At 45.4% G+C, this 24,024-nt stretch overlaps 1 protein-coding gene across 4 annotated transcripts in view; it reads left to right on the top strand.

Annotated features, from left to right (window-relative positions):
- The window catches only part of LOC146797710 (plasma membrane calcium-transporting ATPase 2-like), a 2,176,758-nt gene that overhangs the window by 2,116,960 nt on the left and 35,774 nt on the right, over positions 1-24,024 (top strand). For all 4 annotated transcript variants that reach the window (XM_085624877.1, XM_085624876.1, XM_085624878.1 and 1 more), the window contains 3 exons: positions 1,360-1,573; positions 9,604-9,815; positions 18,336-18,443. In XM_085624877.1, the coding sequence (XP_085481003.1) occupies positions 1,360-1,573; positions 9,604-9,815; positions 18,336-18,443 (534 nt within the window). The remainder of the gene's footprint in view (positions 1-1,359; positions 1,574-9,603; positions 9,816-18,335; positions 18,444-24,024) is intronic.

The following is a 24,024-nucleotide window of genomic DNA, read 5'->3' as shown; positions in this document are numbered from 1 at the left end:
AGATATTCAATTTTGTGACACATAATCTCTAAAGTGCTATAGTTCTGAGCCTTATCCCTCAATGGTCAGATGACCTGATATGTGAAAAGTTGACAAAAATAGTTGACTTATGTATTAGTAAAAATAATAAATTGATGTGCATGTCTGAGAAGCATTTTCTTTGTGAGCATTTTTTTTTTATTTGAGAAGAACTTACAACTAAATTCGAAAAATTAACAAAATGAATGTAAATGCTTTTGTATTAGCACATGGGTAAAAAGATGCTGAGGAATTTTCAGGTATACATGCTAAAAACTCTTTCTGTTATTTCTTATTCTATTTGTCATTTTAGAATTTGCCTTTGAGCACACAATGAATGATATTGCACAACTTAATAATGTTGTCTTGTATCTTTTATTGGTAGTCTTCATGCTTTCAGCCAAGCCTCTAGCCAATAGGTGTTTCGTCGTACCAGCGTCGTGCCTCCGACTTCATCAGGGATCCAAAGTAAATCCCTAATTGTAACATTTCTGGGTTGTGTCCCATAAACCAATGGTATAGTATAAAGTGCATTTCTTGAACCGGAAAGAGAGTACTCCCTGCAACAAAACAAATATTAATAGAAGACTACCAATTAAAGATACAATACAAACGTATTCAGTTCTGGACTACCATTCATTGTATGCTATTGGTTCCTAAAGGTTATTTGGTGGCCACCTCTCCTTCTGGAGCACCTAAGGTGTGAGAAGGTATGCAGATGAGAATCTAACCCAGGCACTTATTGATGCGTAATTCACTTCAGAACTGCTTTCTGAAATGAGATAACCAATTGAAATGACATTAGAAGTTCACATTTTCCCTCCTGTGCCATTTGAAACATTTCATCAAACATAATTACATAGGCAAAGCCTAAATGATTTAGAGCAAAGTGTTTCAGTATCAAATTTAGACTTGGCTTAACTTATTCTTCAATTTCCGGGATATACTTATCGATTGATTTAAAAAAAAAATTATTTAGACTATTTGTTTTTAAATTATTGATATGTTCATTGTAGATTAACTATATATTATTTAACAGAATGGAACTATAGTCAACAGAAAGTTTGCTGTGTGTTGCAAAGCAGATAATTTGCTATGTATACCTTGCAGAAACATTTACATTTTCTTCACAGGACATACAGATGGGGCACATATTATAGGTAATTCACACTGACAGAGAGTGAATATGACCAACAAATAGTTAACACTGTGATGCAACCATCCCTCCTGACGGGTTTTTATTGTGCCAGTATTTAATAATGGAGAGTCATATCAATATACAAGAGTTTATAACTTCTTGAGTAAATATGTGAACTGTATCTTTTCTTTTTCAATTTGAAGGATTCGCCACTAAAAGCTGTGCAGATGCTGTGGGTAAATTTAATTATGGACACTTTTGCATCTCTTGCACTGGCCACAGAACCTCCCACTGAGGCCTTACTTCTTCGAAAACCGTACGGCAGAAACAAGCCTCTTATTTCACGCACTATGATGAAAAATATTCTGGGCCATGCGGTGTATCAACTTACTCTTATCTTCACATTACTGTTTGCTGGTAAGATGAAAGCAATGCATGATGTGACAATACTCAGCCAATGACACGATGTTATTACTAAATATGTATGATCAGCATTGAATGAGAGAGAAATATATTGCAAGGACGAACTGTGTAATCTACAGTTTTTTGAGATTTGAGTTGTAATAGACAAAAATTGTATATGTGTTAAAAGTATCTTCGAATGCTGATGAGAATAAGCGTAAGATAATTTTTCAGTTCCGTAAACACATTTGCAGCAAGGCCTGTGTGTGCAGTTTACTATCACTACAACTTGGCATTTAAATCCACTTGCCAAGCCTTAAACTGCAGTTTTAATGCACCTCAGCCACCCCTAAGGTAGGCCCTACGCACAGGGTGATGTGTAAATAAAAGGCAGACCATGTACTTTTATGCTTTACATGTTTTGGCAGTGACAAACAGCTACATTTGTTTTTCACTGCTGTGAGACGTACTCCTCTCGAAGGCTAGCATTGGGAATTCTTTTATACAACTCTAATCAGAGAGGAGTAGCTATTATGTCTGGTATGGTTGAAGAAGTAATTATAAACCCTCTTTAATGTTAAAGTTGGATTTATCACTGCTATTTTAGAAATGCCACTGTTAGAAAGTGGAACGTTTCTGCTCTTAACTTTGCTCTGTGTGCCTGCAGCCTGTCTTCAATCCATGTCTGGTCTGGGTGGCAGCTACAATGTGTGCATACTCTCTAGATACCACAAGACAGAAAGGGCTGGGTGAGCCAGGGATACATCTACATACTGATAGCGTTCCTGGGCAGGGAGAATGAGAGGTGGTTCGCACTTACATCTGAATAGATTGTGTCCTGCCCTCACACAAATGACTGATTTACCCCCTACTGGTATCTGGAGCTAGGGCTGTCCTGAAAGGGGTCATTGTGCACTTCAGAAGGCTATTTTGAAATCACCCCTTACATCAAATGCACTTAAAAATTTTTTTATTTCAATCCATAATGTGAATAAAAACAGCATAAATTCATCAAAGATGTCACAGCACATAAAGATAAAGAAAGGAGTAGTTCATCCTCAAGATAAAAGCAGAATAAATACATACAGTGATATATGTGCATAAATATTATAAACAGTGTACCAGGAGATAAATATTCAATCTTTCATGTGTTCAATCATTGGGCTCCAAATCTGTATGCCCAACTTTCAACTACATGGCCCTTTAAGGGAGTAGAGGCTATACTCAAGATCAAATATACCATAAAATCTAGCCCTCCACATCTCAAATTGGAAACTGCCTTCTATAGCCAGATGGATGCTATACAGAGACGAGCCACAGCAGAGGCTAAAAAGATCAAATAATGGAACTTATGGGCCGGCTGCCCCTTGATCAGGTGTTCCCCAATTCCTAACAACATTATAGATGCCGTAATCTTTATTACGACCCCTGTTATCTCCGAAAGGAATTTTTCAATGTGTCCAACTAGTTGAGTCAAATACCTGCATGTATAGAAAATATGTACCATATCTGCCAGATCTGTTCAACAGCGGAAACACTTCCCATCATTGGCTATGCCCCATTTAAGCATTTTTGCAGGGGTATGATAGAGATTAAATAGGGTCTTAAAGTGCTGTGCCTTTATTTTAGCAGAAATCAAAATCTTCCCACTGTATCAATCGATTACTCCACAGAGAGACCTTGACTCCCCACTCGATTATCCCACTTAAGGCTTTGGGTATCTAGATCATCCCTCTGTGTATCCAGCAGACAATTATATAATACTCCAATCTTAGCCCTGCCTCTTGAAAGGTAGCCAATATATCTTCCTTTAATTCCTGAAAAAAATCTTCTATACCTCCAGTGGTAATTCATCAGGCCCGGCCGCCTTACCACTAGCTAACACATTTATGGCCTCCCCGAGCTCTTCCATGGTAATAGACATGTCCAGGATAGCTGCTGCCTCATCCTGTCCAGCCGCGCACTCCCTAAACTCTGCAACAAGGTCTCACTTGCCTGCCCCCACGATTATTTTCTGTATATAATCCCTCAAAAAAGGTGTGAAATTCACTTAAGATCTCCCGAGGCATGTCTAGTGAATTACCCTGTGTGTCTTTCACAACCTCAATTCTTTGCACTACTTCTTTGGAGCGAAGTCTTTGTGCAAGACACCACCCCGTAGCCTCACCATACTCATAGCAGTTTTCCTTATTGAGCTTATATTTAAGGGCACCACTGCTGCTCCACTGTAGGTTAACATTAGCCTTGCATCGGGCAACTTCAGTTTGCAGCGCAGTGGTGTCGGCACCTGCTAATATTACCCGCATAAGATTTTATTCAGATGTTTTGAGCTTTGCATATAACTCTTGGATCACTAATTTCAATTGCCTTTGTTTGTGTAATCCAAAACTCAGGACCTTCCTCCTAAGCACCGCTTTCAAGGCATACCATATATAACCACATGAGGTCGAATTACAGTTAATTTCCAAGAATTGCTTAATCCAGTTATTCATATGTTCAACAAATGCTACATCCGACAATAGTTTCCGATCGAACAAAAAAGATCTCGGAACAGAATATGTGCTGTTAGCTAAAATATCCATCACCAGTGGACCATGATCTGCCGCAATCCTAGGGAAGATTTGAATTTTAGCCCCTGCAAGTAGCGCTGTTGATATAAAAAAATTATCTAGCCTCACTAACTTTTTGTGTGGATGGGAATTAAACGTATATCCCCGGTCTGGGTCCCGTAAAGCCGCCCATGCATCGATCAATCCATGATCAGCCAGAAGGTGCTGTAACGCCTTGAACACTTTGGGTTTCCTACCCTTATAATTCTTTATGCCGGTCTGCAGATCCCGGCAGCCCAAGTGTATATTAAAATCACCACATAAAATTAGAGGGTTGGGCCATGATGCTAATTCTACATTAAGCCCCTCCAGTACTGACATTTCATCAAAATTATACCCATACACTGTGCATAGTGAAAACTTAACATCCCCCATGATGCATTCCATAATGAGCCACCGACCTTGATTGTCCACCAGCGTTCTGCCTGAGACCTGGATTCGACATTTAGCTAGTACCGCTACCACCTGTTTCATCGTGGACTGCTGTGTACATGTCAATACCGAGTAGCCTAACTCAGCTAAAATATTCAGTTTGCCCACCGGAATGTGAGTTTCTGTAGGCAAACCAAATTGGGATGGAGCACACGTAACTCAGCAGCCACCTATTGTGTTTTGCCATTAATATTAAGCCCACACACATTAAAAGAGCAGATACGTAATCCTGAGTTAATCATCAGGGGCCATATGTAGGTAGCCTAATACCGGTCGGTAACGGCCGATTTTCGGTAAAAATCCCGTTACCGACCGGTATTCAGACTTTTGGTATGTAGGGGGGACATTTCAGGATTCGGTAATTTACCGAATCGGTAAAATTACCGAATCGGTAATTTTACCGATTCGGTAAATACCGAATCCTGAAATGAGATGTAGGGGGAGTGTGTGGGTGTAGTGTGGATTCGTTATTTACCACCAACTAAAAGTTGGTGGTAAATGACGAATGTCTTAGAAAATGCATTATTTGGCCCTTAGAAGTGTGCAATGTGGCAGACATACATGCCCTTAGGGCATGTATGTGTGCCACGGGTGCACACATGCAGGAATCAGGGGTGCAACAGGGTGTCACTGTGACACCCTGCCACCCTTGATTGTGCTCCCCCCATTACCGAATCGGTATTTACCGATTCGGTAATGGTAACTGGCTTCCCATTGGTTCCTATGGGCCTCCTGGCCCATAGGAATCAATGGGAAGCCAGTTACCATTACCGAATCGGTAAATACCGATTCTTAATTACCGACCAATTCCGAATCGGTAATTTTTACCGACTGATTACCTACATAGCATTTACCACTTCATAAATACCGAATCGGTAAAATTCGGTATTTATGAAGTGGTAAGTGTTAGGCTACCTACATAAGGCCCCAGGTGTAGCTGTCTTCCTCCACTCACTAATCCTGCTGTAAAGCTTCATATGCCTGTGTTCTTCCATCTTCATTATGTTATGGATTGATTTTGTTTTACCCCCATTCACCCCACCCCCCCACTTCCCCCTAACCCCCTCCTTCTCCTCCACCCCCAATCCCAGGGTTTCCGACGAGACCCCGTCCCTCCCTTCCCCACCCTGCAGTGAGGCATTAGGACCAATGGTCCCTAAGATGATAAGCTCTCGCTACCCGGACTTTCCCCCCCCGCATAATTTCATAAATGTAATGTAACACAACAAACCCATCACATACACTGCAAACAACTAAAGAAAAAAAACTTAAAAGGAAAGTACTAGTGAGAAAAAAACAGCATAAAATTCACAGCCCGACCGAATACCTGGAGCCAAAACCCCTCACTAGATTGATTGTAAATACTCTTTGGCCTGAACTTCTGAGGTGAAGAACAGAGTATGTTCATTATGTATAACCTTCAGTATGGCTGGGTTAAGCAAGAAGTCTTGTGCCCCTTTGCATTGGAATAAGGCAATAAGCTGACGTAACTGCCACTGTTTCTCCACCATCTGGTGGCAGAAGTATGGTCTGACAAAAATTCTACCCCTTTTCGAACCCTATTTCCTTCTGGACGCGCAAGTTCATATATAGCCTGGTGAGCCAGAAAGTTATTCATTGATATTAATATTGCTCTAGGTATGGAAGTAGTTTGTGCTGGTCTTGTCTGCTGCGTAAACAGGAATCGATGCGCTCTTTGGATCTCCCGCTGCCAGTCCCATTGTGAGAGATCAGGAAGGGCCTCAGAGAACAGATCGATGATAAATTTGCGAGGATCCTGTCGTTCCATGCCTCTTGGATCTCCAGAACACTCAAGTAGTTTCTCCGAAGGCAATTTTCAAGACCCGTTAGCTTCCACTGTGTATCCTCTTTCAATGAGCTTTCAATGAACTCATTGACTCTGTTACTGCCTTCTGGGCTGCCAACTCATCTTCCAGGCAAGAAATCCAGGCTTCTGCTTCGTTAAATCTCTCTACGAATTCAGAAAACAATTTCGCAATACGTGGAACAGAGTTCTGGAGTTTGCAACAGGCACCTTGGGTCCTTTAACTCTCCGTGAGTGTCTCCTCTATGAGCCATTATACTCTGGTAGATCCCAGCCAATGAGATATCCTCCGGTTTCTCTGCCATATTTTCCCTGTTATGCTTAGGTATGCTCCTGCCGTCTACCCCAAGTTCAGCTGAAAAGAAATGCCCTAAAACAGGGCATCACTGCCCACAGCCTGCATAACACAATCTCCAAGATCCTGCCTCTTGCGTATTGTCCGGGGGCTGGTTTCTGAGGTATTGGTACCCATATCCTCTGGGTGCATGCAGCTTGTCTCACTGTGTCAACTACCCGAGGAACCACCACTAGAGCGAGACTTTGAGACTGACTCCATTTCATTTTCTGATGAATCAGAAGGGTCTGATAAGGAGAAAAAAATGATCCCCTGAGTCAGTTTCCTTAATCATGATCTGGGTGCCATTATCAATACTTGCCCCCGGGTTCTCTAAGTTCAGGGAGATATCTCTCTGTCCCTCCCTTATGGTAGTTTTCCCCAGAGCACCTTTGTCGACGTCATTGGGTCCTGTATCGTTTTTAGAGGGATTCTGTATGGCAGGTATAGGGGTAATATGACCTTCACCCCCCCCCTGCCTCCACCACAGAGAGACCTTCAACCCATTCTGTTCTCAGGGTGCTGTGTTTACCAGGTGAGTCCGTAGCCTGATGTGCCAAGTCCCCCTCAGCAATTCCATGGCTTACAGAGTGATTTAAGAATTTAACAATCTCTGTTGCCTGTCCACTAGTATCATACTCAGTAGGATTGTGTTGAGGGTTGTGCTGTTGTTTTTTTCTCTCCTTTCCAGATATAAACAAAGAGGGAATAATGCGCATACTCACACACTGTCCTTGCACACCCTCACATTTCTCCACATCCTCCCTAGTACTGCCACGCTTGCTGCCTTGATTGAGAATTGAGGAGCTCCTTGCAGCACCAGCAGTGTCAATCGGCATGCAAGGTTTCCCTCTCCCGGGCTTTGGAGGCATTGCAGCTAGGTACACCGTCAGGTCAGCTCGGCCCCCCTCTCCGCAAGCAGCTCCTGGCAGTTGCAACACAGCACAGACGCGGACACCACACAGGATGCCACACCAGCCCAAGGAGCCCCAGCAATCTGATCCACAAGATTACTGCAATACTCCTGATCATGCCGGACCGGGAAGACGGGTGAATGTGTTTTAGGTCTGCGGGGTTTGTACAGTCTTTAGATATGGGCGGGGGTCCTGGAGCAACAGCTTAAGTGTCCAGCAAGGTGGACGCCATATTGCCTTCCATCAAATGCACTTTTGAGCATAAGATGAGGGCTCTGATCCTATCATAGGAGTGCACTACTGAACCTGGAAGAAACTACTCTGGAGTAAATGCTGCTATGCTGAAGAATTACCATCTTGCTACGTTTGACTCTCCCAAGGGAGTTGCTGCTGTACCTATTTAGGCTTCCCTGCTGACCTCTGCCCTGCTGCAAGGACGAAGAGCAAGCACCCCCAGAGTTGCTCCAAGGCCTTGCTGATTTGCCCCCTGTTCTCTACTGAGGTCTCAGACATATTAAAGACCTTGCCACAACAAGATCTACATCTTTGCCCTGTACTGCAGCACTACCTGAATGCAGTGGGCTCAGTACACTATGATTCATCTCAGGAGAAACTTCATGATGCCAGCCCTTTTCACCCTTCTACCAATACAAGCAGCGCTCCATTGTGAGGAGCCTCTCAAGTTATTCACAGGTGCCAGTGAACAAGAGCTGTGAAACGTCATTCTTTTTCTCCCAGCGGCACATCCATGCAGTACCGTGTTCAAGGCTAAAGCTGAGCCCGAGACCTCAGAGCTGCGGAGGCACTGACCCCCCCCCCCCCCCCCCCCGGCGAGATTGCCCAGAAAACGGGGAGTGCACTGTGATGTCACACCACCCCAACACGCCGGATTGTCACTGCTCGCTGAGTGTCAAAAGAGTGACTTTCTTTTGCCAAGATGCAGACCTTGCAAGGAAATCCCCCTTGATACCACCAATAAGTTGCCTGAACGCCGGTGTCGTTTAGGAACCATGCAGCAGCACAACTCCTCCTTCGGCAAAGTCACAGCCCGTGATCAAGGCCCGCCAAAACAACCTGTAACTCTCTTTAGCTCCGTTGGCTGGGAGCCCTGCAACAGCACCACACTTCATTGCGCCATGACGCAGGCCAGATGAACGAGTCCCCAGCACGAGCCGCAACTTACCCCAGCCCGCCCTTCATCTTTTAGTGCAGAACCGGATATCAGCTCCTAATCAGAGCAGCTCAGTCCCTCATCAAGGTACAGAAACGTAGGGACACGTTGAGTCCTGCTTTCTCAAAGTACACAGTTGTAACGGTTAACTCAAGAGAAATTACCTTAAAGGCTCTAAAATAAGCTTAAAGGATTTTTGTAAAAGCACTGCTCGAATACATGTAAAATTGAATAACTATTATTCTACTGGTTGGATTTTTATCATATTTGGTCTTATTTTTTGCATAAAATATCTAGTTCTTTAAACCTGTGTGGAGTTGTTTTCGGTGCTTTCATTGTGTTACCATGTATGTGTGTTGCACAAATACTTTACACATTGCCTCTTAGGATAACTGCCCTTGACAAGCTACCAGAGGGTGAGCACAGGTTATCTTTGGTGTGTATCTGATTGACCCTGGCTAGAGTGGTGGTTTCTGCTTAGCTTAGGTGCATACCCTAACCAACCAGAAGCCTGATTTCTAACAGTCCTACAAAAATTACTAAAATGGTGAGCATCATTCCTTTGCACGTACATTTTCTCCATCTCTATCTGTTCTGTAACATTCTACTTTTAATACTTTTCCTGCGCATTTGTACACATTTCTTGCTGTATAATTCACAAATGTCTCTATATTAGATCAAAAAAAATAAACCGTGACTTTGAAATAAATGATGGTGAGTTTACCAAGAGATCATGCTTTTTAAACTTTTCTATTTTAAGGTGAAAAAATGTTTACGATCGACAGCGGCAGGAACGCTCCACTACACTCCCCTCCTTCGGAACACTACACAATAATCTTCAACACCTTTGTCCTGATGCAGCTATTCAATGAGATCAACGCTCGTAAAATCCATGGGGAGAGAAACGTATTTGATGGCATCTTTGGGAACCCTATCTTCTGTGCAATTGTTTTGGGCACTTTTGGAATACAGGTAACTTTACCACAAAATGTATTCATTGGTTTGCAAGGCAACATGAAAATGTGCCTTTGAAAGTCACCACATCAGATACCTTTTATAGATTATCTTGGGACGGTCAATGCAGAATTGTGAGTTCTTGCATACAGGCACTGGCTATGTTCTAGGAGAAAGTATGGTGTTCTGTTATATACTCATTGGCCACTCCTTTATAGCAGTCACTGTCTTGCAGATGATGTGCTTGGTCTTTGGTACCTGACTGATTAGTTGTTTACAAATGTTTCAGATGAGGTTTTTTAGGAAGATAGAGACTCTTGTTCCATCGACCTAATTCTGACTAGATGTGGGATTCGAGATATTTTAAACATTTCTGGAGGTATATTTTGTGTACGGGATGTTCAGGGACAGCATAAAGGAAGAAGCACTGTGTGTGTGTGTGTGTGTGTATGCGTGTGTGTGTGTGTGTGTGTGTATGGTGTGAATGTGTATGTTTGTGGATAATGATCTGTTATCTACTTATTTGTATACAGCTAGACAGATAGAATGTCTATGAAACTGCCTCTTTTTCTGTGGTCATCCCCATTTTATAGGACTGATGCTTCTGGTTTTTGAACTCTGAGACTGCTGTTTAGTCCCCACTGCATGTGCTCTGACCGGAAAATATGGTAAAATTGGACACTCCCCAATTGGCATATTTAGCTTTCCAGGAAGACCAAAGTTTATGGAGTGAGAAAATACACCAATTGCTTTGAAACTTAAATGCCACCCACAGATTACTGTACCTGCAGTGACATTCACTAATCTGAAAAGAAAAATATGGCTTCAAGTCTAAATGTTCAGCCGGAATCTGGCAGCTTTTACACTTGGAGGCAGACCTGTCAAGATATACCTTACGGCTGTAGTAAAACCCTACATTTAAATAAGAAGTACATTTCTCCTAAGTCAACCTTGTAGCCCTCAAAAAAGGGTGCCTGGTATTTAAAAGTGAAACATGTAAGAATTGAATGTTTGCATGTTCCCACAGTAACCAGCCTCCAAAAGGCTATTTTTCCTGTTTGGGCTATAGCTGATTTGATGAATAAAAAGATAAAGTACAATTCATACGTGAATCCCTTATCTGGTGTTTGGGATAAGCTAATGAGTGGTTCAACCACTGTTTTTGATATTTACTCAAAATACAATGCAATGATGAAGTTGGATCTTTGATAACTATACAGGAAAGTATTTTTTGAAAAGTTATACTTTCCCTGCCTGAAGTCCCTGCAGACTAATTACCATTGGCCTACCTAAAACTGGCCTGTCGGTGCTACTTTGGGTCTGGCAGAATGGTTGGGGGAGGAATGTAACCTAACTTAACCCAAGCAGGACAGAATAGAAGTGTCCGGGAACTGCACTAACTTAAAGCAGACCAGTAGGAGGTCTGTGCTTTCAAAGTTTAGTGATATGGTAAGCCTGAAGAAGAGGAGTCTTGTGATCCCAAAACACACTTTAACATCCTGATATTAGTTTCAGTGGCAGAGGGAGGTGGCTCCATAACCGTTTTGAACTGGTTGATTGTGGGGGTCTGCTCATTACCTTAAACACACCCCTTGGTGTGCCACAAGTTCCCCAAGCTCTCTCATGGGATATAAAAACGTTGCCATGTTGGATAGTACTGAAAATGGTAGACTGTGGACTAGTTTGCAGTGAGGCAAACAGAATGTGCTTCAAAGTGGGAAAATTTGCCCTTGGTAACTTTTTCCCATTGATCCAGCAGTGAAAAGAAATCACCCCTAACCAGTGGCTAGTGGATTGAATAGAAGTCACATCTCATCCCCAGCTCCTAAGAACACTTGATGGACTATTAATCTTGTCCCCAAACTCTTGGAGTGGGTAACTTACAAAGAATCAAATTCCATAGTCATGAGCATAGTCTCTCCACAGGAGCACTGGGAAGCACTCCTATTAGAATTAAAATCCGCCCTAGGGGCACAAACTGGAGGCACCCAAGTGCAGGATACCCACTCTCTGGCACCCCCGCAAAGTATTAAATCAAGAGACCTAATTCACACAAAACGCAGTTTTTCAAGGGCCTTGAAGGCAAGAAGGAACCAGGGGGGTGACCACTGCGCCTTTCAGTAGGCCTGGCCACCCCCCTGACTCCTGCCGCTACCTGTCCCTGCTCCTGCCGCCGCCGCTGACACCCCTGATCCCGAGCGACCCAGCCACAGCTGAGCCGCCCGGCCGCCAGTTTTCCCGCCGCTGACCACTGCGGACACGCCCACCACCAGCCCATTGGCCGCCCCGCTCCCGCCAACCCAGCAGACCCGCCCTCCCGTCCCCCTACTTTAGGAGCTCGCCGAGTGTACTCGGGAGTGACCACTGCGCCTTTCAGTAGGCCTGGTCACCCCCCTGACTCCTGCTGCTACCTGTCCCTGCTCCTGCCGCCGTTGCTGACACCCCTGATCCCGAGCGACCCAGCCACAGCTGAGCCGCCCGGCCGCCAGTTTTCCCGCCGCTGACCACTGCGGACACGCCCACCACCAGCCCATTGGCCGCCCCGCTCCCGCCAACCCAGCGGACCCGCCCTCCCGTCCCCCTACCTATGACGCCCCCGGAGCGACCGCGCAGCGGACGCACGCAGCGGGAGCACCGATTGAGCGCCGAAGGTGCGCCAAAGGTAAGCCCGTCTGCGCCCGTCCGCGCCTGGACCGCGCCCAGTGCTAGGACCCCTGGCCCCCGCAGTCACCAGCCCACCCGCCGGACCTACAACGCCACCGACCTCAACGCACTCAACGCCGGCCGACTCCCGGGATGCTACCGAGCCACCCCTAGACGCACCCACGGACCCTTCTGCTGCCGCTCCTGCGAGTTCACCTGCATCCGGACCTGCACGACACCCGCACCCACCAAGACCAAGACGAGCAACAACAGCAGCCGCCTCAAGTGCATCCTACTCAACACCCGCTCCGTCCACAGACACGCCATCGAGCTCTGGAGCCTGCTCGACACCACCTCACCAGACGTCGCCTTCCTCACGGAAACCTGGATGAACGCCTCTTCAGCGCCCGACATCGCCATCACCATCCCAGACGGCTACAAGATCATCCGAAGGGACCGCATCAACCAGACCGGAGGAGGCATCGCCATCATCCACAGGAACACCATCCGCATCACGACCAACACCGACGACATCCTGACTACCGCCGAACACCTTCACTTCCAGGTCCACATCAACCCCAAGACCACCCTCCGAGGCACCCTCATCTACAGACCCCCGGGACAACGCACACAATTCAGCGAAGACATCGCCGACTTCATCAGCCCACACGCCCTCCTCTCCACTGACTACATCCTCCTCGGGGACCTCAACTTCCACCTGGAGAACAACAACGACCGCAACACCACCACCCTGCTGGACAACCTCGATAACCTCGGACTCAAGCAACTGGTAAACACCCCCACCCACTACGCCGGACACACACTCGACCCAGTCTTCTCTTCCAGCAAGGACATCGCCTTCAGCCACGCCACCGGACTCCACTGGACGGACCACAGCTGCGTCCACTTCAGCTTCGGAAGGACCACGATCCACCACCACCAGCAACAGGTTGCACGCAGGAGCTGGAACAAGATCACAGCCGACCAGCTCGTGACCTCCCTGAACATGAACCCTCCCACCAGCACAACGAACCCTAGCCAGGCGGCCACCAACCTCACAAAGTGGATCAGCGTTTGCGCAGACGAGCTCGCCCCCCTGAGGACCCCACCCAGCAGACCCGGTAGCAAGAAAGCCCCATGGTTCACCGACGAACTCAAGAGCTCCAAGAAGAACTGCCGAGCCCTCGAGAGAACCTGGCACAGAGACCCAAAACCGAACAACATGACTGCCCTCAAGCGTGCCACCCGAAAACACCACCAACTCATCCACGCCACCAAGAAAACTGCATTCAAGGAACGACTGGACAACAACGCACACAACAGCAAGGAACTCTTCAACATCGTCAAAGAGCTCTCCAACCCCAACGCCGGAAACAACGACATCACCCCTTCGCAAGACCTCTGCAACTCCCTCGCCTCCTACTTCCACAACAAGATCGCGGACATACACAACAGCTTCAGCACTCAACTGACAAACGCCACGACCGAACCACCGCCCCCCACCACCACCCTCCGCGCCTGGACTCCGATCAGCACCGAGGACACCGTCCGCACGATGAACTCCATCCACTCCGGGTCTCCGACCGACCCCTGCCCACACCACGTCTTCAACAAGGCCGACACTGTCATCGCACCCCACCTGCGGGACATCATCAACACCTCCTTCGACACCGCCACCTTCCCAGAGAGCTGGAAGCACGCCGAACTCAGCGCCCTACTCAAGAAACCATCGGCCGACCCCACCGACCTCAAGAACTACCGCCCCATCTCGCTGCTCCCTTTTCCTGCAAAAGTCATCGAGAAGACCATCAACAAGCAGCTGGCCGCCTTCCTCGAGACGAACGGATCCCTCGACCCCTCGCAGTCTGGCTTCCGGGCCAACCACAGCACAGAGACCACCCTGATCGCAGCCACCGATGACATCCGAGCGCTGCGCGACAACGGAGAAACAGCGGCCCTCATCGTCCTCGACCTCTCCGCGGCCTTCGACACTGTCTGTCACCGTACACTAGTGCAGCGACTCAGCTACGTCGGAATCCAGGAGAAGGCACTGGAGTGGATCATCTCCTTCCTCGCCGGAAGGACACAGAGTGTCCGCCGCCCTCCGTTCAGATCTGAAGCCACCAAAGTCATCTGCGGCGTCCCTCAAGGCTCCTCGCTCAGCCCTACCCTCTTCAACGCCTACATGAGCCCCCTCGCAGACATCGCACGCCAGCACAACCTCAACATCATCTCCTACGCCGACGACACCCAGCGGATCCTCTCCCTTACCAACGACCCCGCCACCGCCAGAGCCAACCTTCACGAAGGGATGAAAGAGGTAGCCGAATGGATGAAGAACAGCCGCCTGAAACTGAACTCAGACAAGACGGAAGTCCTCATCCTGGGACCCTCACCCACCGCCTGGGACGACTCCTGGTGGCCCCCCGCCCTAGGCAGCGCACCCATACCAACAGACCACCCACGCAACCTGGGCTTCGTCCTGGACTCCTTCCTCTCCATGACCAGACAAGTCAACACCGTCTCCTCGTCGTGCTTCAACATCCTTCGCATGCTACGTAAGATCTTCCGGTGGATCCCCACCGAGACCAGGAAGACGGTCACCCAGGCCCTCGTCACCAGCCGTCTGGACTACGGCAACGCCCTCTACGCCGGAACCACTGCCAAACTCCAGAAGAGACTCCAGCGGATCCAGAACGCCTCAGCACGACTCATCCTGGACATCCCCTGCCGCAGCCACATCTCCGGTCACCTGAGAGACCTGCACTGGCTCCCAGTCAACAAGAGAATCACCTTCCGTCTCCTCACCCACACACACAAAGCACTACACAACCAAGGCCCAGGATACCTCAACAGCCGCCTCAACTTCTACGCTCCCAAACGCCAGCTTCGATCGACCAGCCACGCCCTCGCCGCCGTCCCCCACATCTGAAGAGCCACCACAGGGGGACGGTCCTTCTCCTACCTCGCCACCAAGACATGGAACACTCTCCCCACCCACCTCCGCCTGACCCAGGACCACCTCGCCTTCAGGAAGCAACTCAAGACCTGGCTGTTCAAGCAGTAGCGTACCCCCCTCCCCCAGCGCCTTGAGACCCTCTGGGTGAGTAGCGCGCTATATAAATGCGATGATTGATTGATTGATTGAAGGAAAGGCATCAAAACCCCCCAAACACAGGAAATAACAGCTCTCCGTGCAGCGCACAGGAAGAAAGTCTGAGAAATACATTTCAAGAAAATCGAGGGAGAATGGGTGAACATTTTTACCTTTCTTAAAGAAATGGGGACTTATCCAACTTTAGAGATATATTAAGCAACTCACTTACACCGGTCAGATAAAAGAAAACTGAGTGGCAGCTCTGGAGTGGGTTAAACATGCAACTCAGCTGTACTCAACCCATCAGAATACCATTCAAACTTATTCCCATCAACTATCTCCAATAAAAGAGAAAGTCGTCAAAACTACTAACATCACAGTGGCCGAGGTAACTACCCTGATCAAAAAAATGAGGACAGATGGCGCTCCAGGACCCAATGGAGTTCCCGCATCTGTGTTCAAAGCTTCGCAGGGATTCTGGGCAGAACAGTTAACAAAACTTTTTAAGCATACCTTCGCCACTTCTACTTTTCCATCGCCGTGGAAAGGCTCAATACTTTCCCCAATTTATAAAAAAGGGGACAGCACAAAACCCGAAAATTATCGGCTTATTGCTTTATTAGATGTTGAAGCGAAAGCATATGCCAGAATACTTTTGAAAGAACTGGAAGCCTGGGCAACAGATAATAACATTCTTCCCCTTTTTCAAACAGGATTTAGGGCCTAAAGCTCTACCACAGATAACATCTTAGTACTGGGCCATCTGTCTAACCACGCTACCCAGCCATCTCAAATACCACTTTTTTGCTGTTTTGTGGACTATAGTGTAGCTTTTGATCGGGTTGATCGAGGGAAGCTGTGGGAAAAACTGCAGTCTTGAGGAATTCCCCATCAGCTGCTAAAGGCCATAATTTCTCTATATCAGGGGACCTGGTCCGTATTAAAATCAGTCAAACATCAGTAACCGCCAAGGTACCAACTAATAACGGTCTCAAACAAGGGTGCGTACTTGCCCCTATACTTTTTAATCTGTACACAGCTGACCTGGGGAAAGCGCTGGAGGGGGCAAGCCTACTGCCTCCAAGACTGGGGAATATGTGGCTTCAAATACTCCAGTATGTAGACAACATTGTAATAATGGACCACACGAGAATCGGCTTACAGAAGGCCCTAAAAGCTTTGCACGGATATAATCAACAGAATAAACTCCTGGTGAATCAGGAGACCAGGATACTTATATTTGGGAACTACCCATGAAAGAAGACCATATACTGGCGTCTTGGCGCCCTGCAAATCAAAACAAGTTAAGCTACAATTATTTGTGCTTCTGGCTATCGGAAGGGGCAAAATCTACAGCCCACCTGAAACATCTGAGAAGGAAAGCGGCAGGCATCTTTTTTTCTTTATAAAGCCTTAACCAGCGACTTCACAGTCCAACTGCTAATCCCATTCTGAAAATTCTTAAGGCAAAATTAGTGCCCTCTCTTAATTATGCAAAAAGAACTATTGATAGACAGAATGCAGAACAATGTCATACATTCACCCCAGTACAGAGATCTGGGCCTCAATCAATCATTTCTTTGCTCACCATGCCATTCCAGTTTGGACCCAGCCATATGCAAATCAGTCATGACCCTATGCCCCATGGGAACAGTCCAGCCCGAACTGCCAGGCCAGGTCCTCCCTGGACTGGAAACAAGCATCCTAGGACCGGGTTCGGGGTTTCACCCCTCTTCAGCCAAGATACCTTAATTCCAGTGGCATGGAGAGCACGGGACTCACGTCTGAGCATACCCGACCCACTCGGGGTGACAAATGCAAAAAGAACTATTGATGGACGGAATGCAGAACGATGTCATACATTCACCCCAGTACAGAGATCTGGGCCTCAATCCATTGTTTCTTTGCTCACCATGCCATTCCAATTTGGACCCAGGAGGCACAGGGTCAAGACTGATTTGCATATAGCTAGGTCATGATGTACACTTATGTGGGTCGATACCTTGCACTGATCCAGACAACCCTTATGGCGATTTTAGTCATCTTATACAACCTTAGAAAGCTCTCTAAGTGGTAGCTGTGGAGAGCAGCCTTCAGGCTTAGTCCAGAAGGAGTGTAAAGTAGCTAGATTAAATGAAAATGAACCACACAAGGTATTTATAAAAATATGTATTCATTATAAGACACTCAATAACTCATACAGATATCTACTACCCGGAGATATACATAATGCACACTCATAAGTGTTCACACATACATTATATTATGCACATCCTGGCCTAGGAATGCCCAATAGAAGTAACACTGTCAAATGTTCTTTATTCTGTTGAAGTTAAAGAAAAATATCAAAGAATCAAGCAAAGCCAGGAAAACTTATAATAATGATGATATCTTCCTTAGCTTCCTGATTAACTAACTCATACAACTAATTTGTATAATAAACCTTTTGTAAACAGTAATATAAAATCAATGATGATGAGTCTCATCCTTCAAAAGAAAGAGGAATGTTAACAAGTCGTTTGACAGACACCTCTGATGGGTTTCTTCCTCAAAATGATTGTTCTTGTTCAGTTAGGCATTCTCTCCACACTTTGAACATCTGTTTTCCAGTGACTGAGTCTCTTTAAGATTCCACTATCTCTTGTACATTCTAGTACCTGTGTTGTTGTAAAGAATTCAGCTAGATGTCTTAACCTATTTCCTGAAACACTTTTCAATGCATTTCTGTTTTCCTGCTGCAATAGTATGTCCTCTAGAAAGCTTACGTGATGACCATGTTACCAATTTCTTTATTTCAGATAATAATTGTACAGTTTGGTGGAAAGCCTTTTAGTTGTTCTCCTCTTGAGCTTGACCAATGGATGTGGTGCATATTTCTTGGAATTGGGGAGCTTGTATGGGGCCAGGTAAGCATACTGTGGACATGATGTTGTTACAGTGTTATAATGGCTACAGGAGTTGTCTCAATAAGTTAACTAAAATCCATAATATTAAAGGTGCTCCTGGAGTGAAACCAGTTTGTGCTCATGTTAGCACTCAGAAAACAGCCTTGCTGTTACAACAGGATCTGCAGTTGTTTTTACATCATTTTCTGTAATGCAAATTATGATTGCAAAGTATCTTCACAAGGAAAAGTATGATTTCCCTCATTTGCCTAGAAATATGGCTGCATCCAAATAATGAAACACCTTTCCAGCATGGCTGCAAGAAAGCGTATAGGTACGCAATCAACATACCAACAAGGAAACATTGTATAAATCAAGGAAAACGTATTAATATTCTGCCAGGACTCAGACACTTGCGGGGCTGTGTATGCTACTTTGTAAAATAGTTTGATGTATCAATTACAATTCCTTGACCTCTGTACCTCAATTGAAGACAATATTTGTAGCTCTTTAAAGCCAAATATTGCTTTCCACAGTCAAAGTGAAGGACTCATTCATAGCTTGATTTTTCTGTTCTCATAATTCATGTCCTTATGTTAAAAATACTATGTCCTGAAACTGACCCACCACGTTCGAAGGGATTAAAACACCAATGATGACTCCAGACATCAAATTCTGCTTTTTGTGCTCTGTGTATGTTTCAGTTCACCAACAATGTTTCATTTAGATTATATGTTGCAAATTCATTAACCAGACACTTAAGGCCCGATTCGCAAAGGTATACTGAGACGAACGTCTAACTTTATGACTTTGGTATTCACAAAGGGCATTTGCAACTCCTAAATGCCCTTTGTGAATACCAATAGTTGAACTTTACAATGTTTGGTATTCTGAAAAGGGATTTACGAGTAGTAAATGCCCTTTGTGAATACAGAAAGTCATAAAGTTAGAGTTTCTTCTCATTTTACCTTTGTGAAGTGGGACCCTTTTTTTACAGTTAAACACATTTGGGCAATACAATTTACACTTTGGCAGCATGTGATCACCTGTTTGCACCAACCACTTTCCTTATGATTGTATGAGTATGTTCAAATATATATGTTTCTTTTATACCTTTGAATCATTGGTTATTGAACGATTTATATTAAAATGTGTATTTTTTTTTATCTTTAACTAATAGTATTGTTGGTTAATTATGCTACACCTTATGATTTAATCCTTTTATCTTTAACTTATACAATGCTACTTCATAGATATATTGTGGTAAATATTTGTATCCCTGTTTTTTAAGAGATCTACAGGTGAGCTACTACTACTTTTACACATGCATAAAGTTATAGACATCAACACGAATGCAAAAAGGTCATGGAGGCACAGGTTAAATGTGTACTACCCTGGAGTTCCACCAGGACTCACAAAGAACAACTTTGCACCTACAGGGGCAATGTCAGAGCAGCAGAAGGAGAAGTATGTGCCTAACAATATTCATACAGACAAATCTTGACCCCTGAGGTTAATAGAATTCCAATGAAGGCGCAGGTTTAGTTTCCATGCTAGGCTGAATTAAGTACAGGCTGGGACTCAGAAGTTAAGTAGTACTGAAATTGTATTCTCAATTGCTCTGGGGTCTTGGTGTAAGTGCTTCTGGCCCCACTTCTGTATATCAGTCTCTTTCTTTGACTGGATATCACAAAATTGAAGAGACGAGGGATTGAACTTTCTCTGACTCCCTTACCGATATTTAGTCTCACACGACAGAGAAACACTAAATAACACAAATAACTTTACTAGACGCTAAACGTGGGAAAATCAACAGATGTCTTAATACTGCCCTCACACACTTGATAGTGTCATGCTTCATCATTGGGCCGCATCATACATCCAGGTGCAGACCAACACCTTGGATGGAGCGCAATTTTTTAAGAAGATGAAGAGTAGTGGTGAGGGTAGAGTGTAATAAAGAAAGACAAAACAAAACACAAAAGTGTAACTCAAATCAAAAAGGAAAACAAATCTTCTCCTGGAAGAAGGGACCAAGAGAGGTGCAGATATAGATGTAAAACTGTCTCGAGGATAACCCACAAATTGTATTTTTGTCAACCTCTGGCAGGATTAAAACCAACGGTATGGGGTATTCAGGGAAGGTAACGACCCTTTAATCCCCACTGCAAAAACCAACATGTTTCTGTCAGCTTTTTAAGTGCCCAACCGGGTCACTCTGGCAATTCATCAGGGTGTCGGTCCCTATTTGCTGGTCTGTACCCCTAATCGGGTATTCTTTACCTTTTTACTTTGTAAATTAGGGTATTGCCCCAACGTCACTCTGTCTGGAGATTTCCAAGAGGATACACAATTCTACAACAAGAAAAAACAAAAGAGGGAAAACACATCGTGATTTCCAGACTCATAGTTGTTCTCATTAGCCTTTACTCTAATTGAATTTCCCATGCGTCTATTTAAGTGATTAATATCCTTCATTGCCGCCTATTCATTCAACAAAACCCTAAAACCCGTGCAAGCGGACATCGCCCCACACGTGAACCCCTCAACCAGTGGCGTAAGTGCAAAAAAATCTTGATCAAGTACCTGCAAGTATACTCACAGTGCATATACGTTTAAAACGCAGATTTGCCCAGCCATTAGTCTCTCTAGAGCCCCAGAGAGTAAAAATCAACATCTCCTCGCAAATCTATGGTTCAACTGAGCCATTCTCTTTACAAATTCATTGTACTTACAAGAGTCTACGAGTTTTTATTCTGAACCCGGGACGGCGGGGGATGGTGCTCTTGTCGTCACACTCTGGATGTTTATGCACCATCGAGTAAAGGGAGAGCAAGGTAGACAAAAGACGGGATAGCAATATTATTCCAGCCATACTGTTGCAAAAATTTTCCCAGTCGTCTGTCATCACCTCACACTAATGAGCCTTGATTTAACTACAAATATCGTAAAGCAAACTTCACCCCACTGATATCGTCTGCTCCTCTTAATAAAAACACAGCTCAGAATTCCCACGATAGTAACGCTAGGAATAATCTTAGAAAAATAGAGCCTCCAAGATATTTTTATCGCCACACCTAACAATATGTACTCACTACTCCAAAGAGACACTGTCTCCGATCTCCCCTCATACGTCCTCCGACGATACGGAACCACAACCTGTGTTGCTGAACCTTTCGGAGTCCGTGGAAGCCCAGGATCAGCAGACCTGTCAGCTTAGTTGCGGTGCCTGCCGATGCAGGAAAGTGACTCCTTCACTTCAAGGGAGATTCCATCAGATCTCTTGGATACCCACAGGCCTTGAAAGGTTTCCTGTATGGAGCACAGGCATGGACGTGGCTGTAGATGAGCAGGGCAAAGAGATCAGGAGCAGCAGGAGTCTTCCTGGTTGCAGCCTTGATGCCTAAAGCAAAGTCCAGCGAAGTCCAGAGTGCCCAGACGGTCAAAGTTTAAGTGGTGTCTGAAATTAATCATGTTCCACCACGAATCTAGGGACCCACCATCAGTTAAGCCCTTAAGTATTCTAAGGAAAGGGTTGGGACGATTCAGGCTTCCCTCCCAGGGGAGGGGTTGGACAGTGGGGAGGATACTCCCATGTCCTTTGTCCAGTTTTGCGCCAGAGCAGGAACCAATGGCTTACTGAGCTGGTTTGAACTGGACTATGCAAGGACGGCACCAAATGTTCCCCTCATGCAGACTGAGTGACGCTGGAATGTGCTCCCACCCGGCTTCAATACACTAAACCCTGTCTGGGAGGTGGTCACACCTCCCTGTGACAGGATACCTATTGTTCTGCCTTCCCCTACTCGAGCTCTGGCTCAGCAGCATGAGGTCAGAATCGTGTTTCTGGTCGGCAGCAGCCATATTGTGCTGTCCGTGTCTAGAAGACTGGTACCGGGAGCAGTGAAGACCTCACAGAGGACCTTTACAGTGCTTGGAATCATACCTCCCACACAGTTTATGCTAAGTAGTGTTGCCGGGCTAAGAGGACACCATAATGGTGGTATGGTAGCATGGACTTCGAGACACCAAACCACCAGGTGCAGTGGAAGTGACATCACATGTTTGTTGATGCCAGAGACACCCCAGTAAGAGACATTCTATGACATCTGATCCTATGTTATCCTATGGAGTGATGTCACATGACCTTTTACTATAATGAAGTCACAAGAAGTGACACCACTTAAATTAATAATTGAGCATTCTTGGACTTGGTCCTCTCTGTAGGGTCCCCCTCAAACAGTTTGCCTTCACCCCTCCTGTTTTTTAATTTTGTTTTAGTTGGCATTAGGTGCAATTTACCAACGATAACCAGTGCTAATGTGCCTGTGCTCACTCCGATACACGAAAACATTGGCTTACATCTAAATGGCATATATTAATTTACTCCTAAATCCATAGTACAGTGGTATACCATATAGCCAGGGCTGGTAAATTAATGCTACTTGTGGGCCTCCAGCACTTATGGTGCTGCCCATTCAAGTAGCCACTTAAAACATGTCTTAGATCTGCATTTGCGGCCTGTGTGCAGTTTTAAATTCCTAATTTGACCGGGCTGAATAATAAACCCCTTGCCAGGCCTAAATCTGCCTATTTAATACATATACATCACCCCTAAGATAGATCCTAAACCATCTCTAGGGCAAGGTGCACCCAGGCACCTACTTCAGAACACTTTATGGACCTAGAGAAGATCAGAAGAGGATTGAACCTACTGTCTGTGACCTGAGAGGAGTCCTGAAGTACTGGACCCGCTATCCTTGACAAAGAAGTGGCTGATCTCCTGTGTGGTTACAGAGAGACAACAAGTTGCAAGAGACACTCACTGTGGAATGCCCTGCTGAACAGTAGCAACTGGACCTGGATTGGACCTTGTCGGTGGCCTGTGTTGGAGTGAGTCCTGGCCCTTAAGTGCTGCCCCTGGGATCCTTTAGGCCTTAGAGGAGACCGAGAGGAGATGCTAAAGAAACCCTGAAAATGAGGCCCTTAAACGATTAAGTCAGAAAGTAACAACCTGAAATTACTCCTAGTTCCCAGCCTACATTGACCATAGATGTAGCAATTGTTTTCTACTTAAAACTTCAAAAATCATTCCTGATTCCCCTTATTACATTTTTGTCATTTTAGTGTAACTTTGTTTATCAAGTTTCACTCTATTGTGCCAATTCCGTTTGGGATTTTTATTATTTGTCATTTTGTCATTGGTATTCTTTTGGTACTGCATAAATAGTTTATACATTGCCCTAAGTAAGTCTGTCTGCCATGTGCCAAAGCTACTAAGGGGTTGAGTTGAGTTGAGTTTAATTAATTTAAGGGTTCACCCCGACAAGAGTTGTAATTATTCCTTTAGGTGGGCAGTCGCCCATTCTACATTATAATCCAATTTCAGGCTTTATTTGAAAGGAGAGAACTGTTGAAATATCCTTAAACCGGTACTGTTGGACCTGGCCCTCTCTGCTGGGTCACCCCAAATCTTTTGCCTTCACACCTCCTGTTTTCAGAACCATGATTTTATTGCCTCTTAGAACTCCGTGCACGCTACCGCTGCTAACCAGTGCGAAAGTGCATGCGTTCTTTTTTGAAAAAATGTTTTTGGTGGAAG

Source organism: Triturus cristatus, chromosome 9, assembly GCF_964204655.1.
Source record: "Triturus cristatus chromosome 9, aTriCri1.1, whole genome shotgun sequence".
Lineage (NCBI taxonomy): Eukaryota > Metazoa > Chordata > Amphibia > Caudata > Salamandridae > Triturus > Triturus cristatus.
This window is presented reverse-complemented; position numbering and strand designations above follow the sequence as displayed.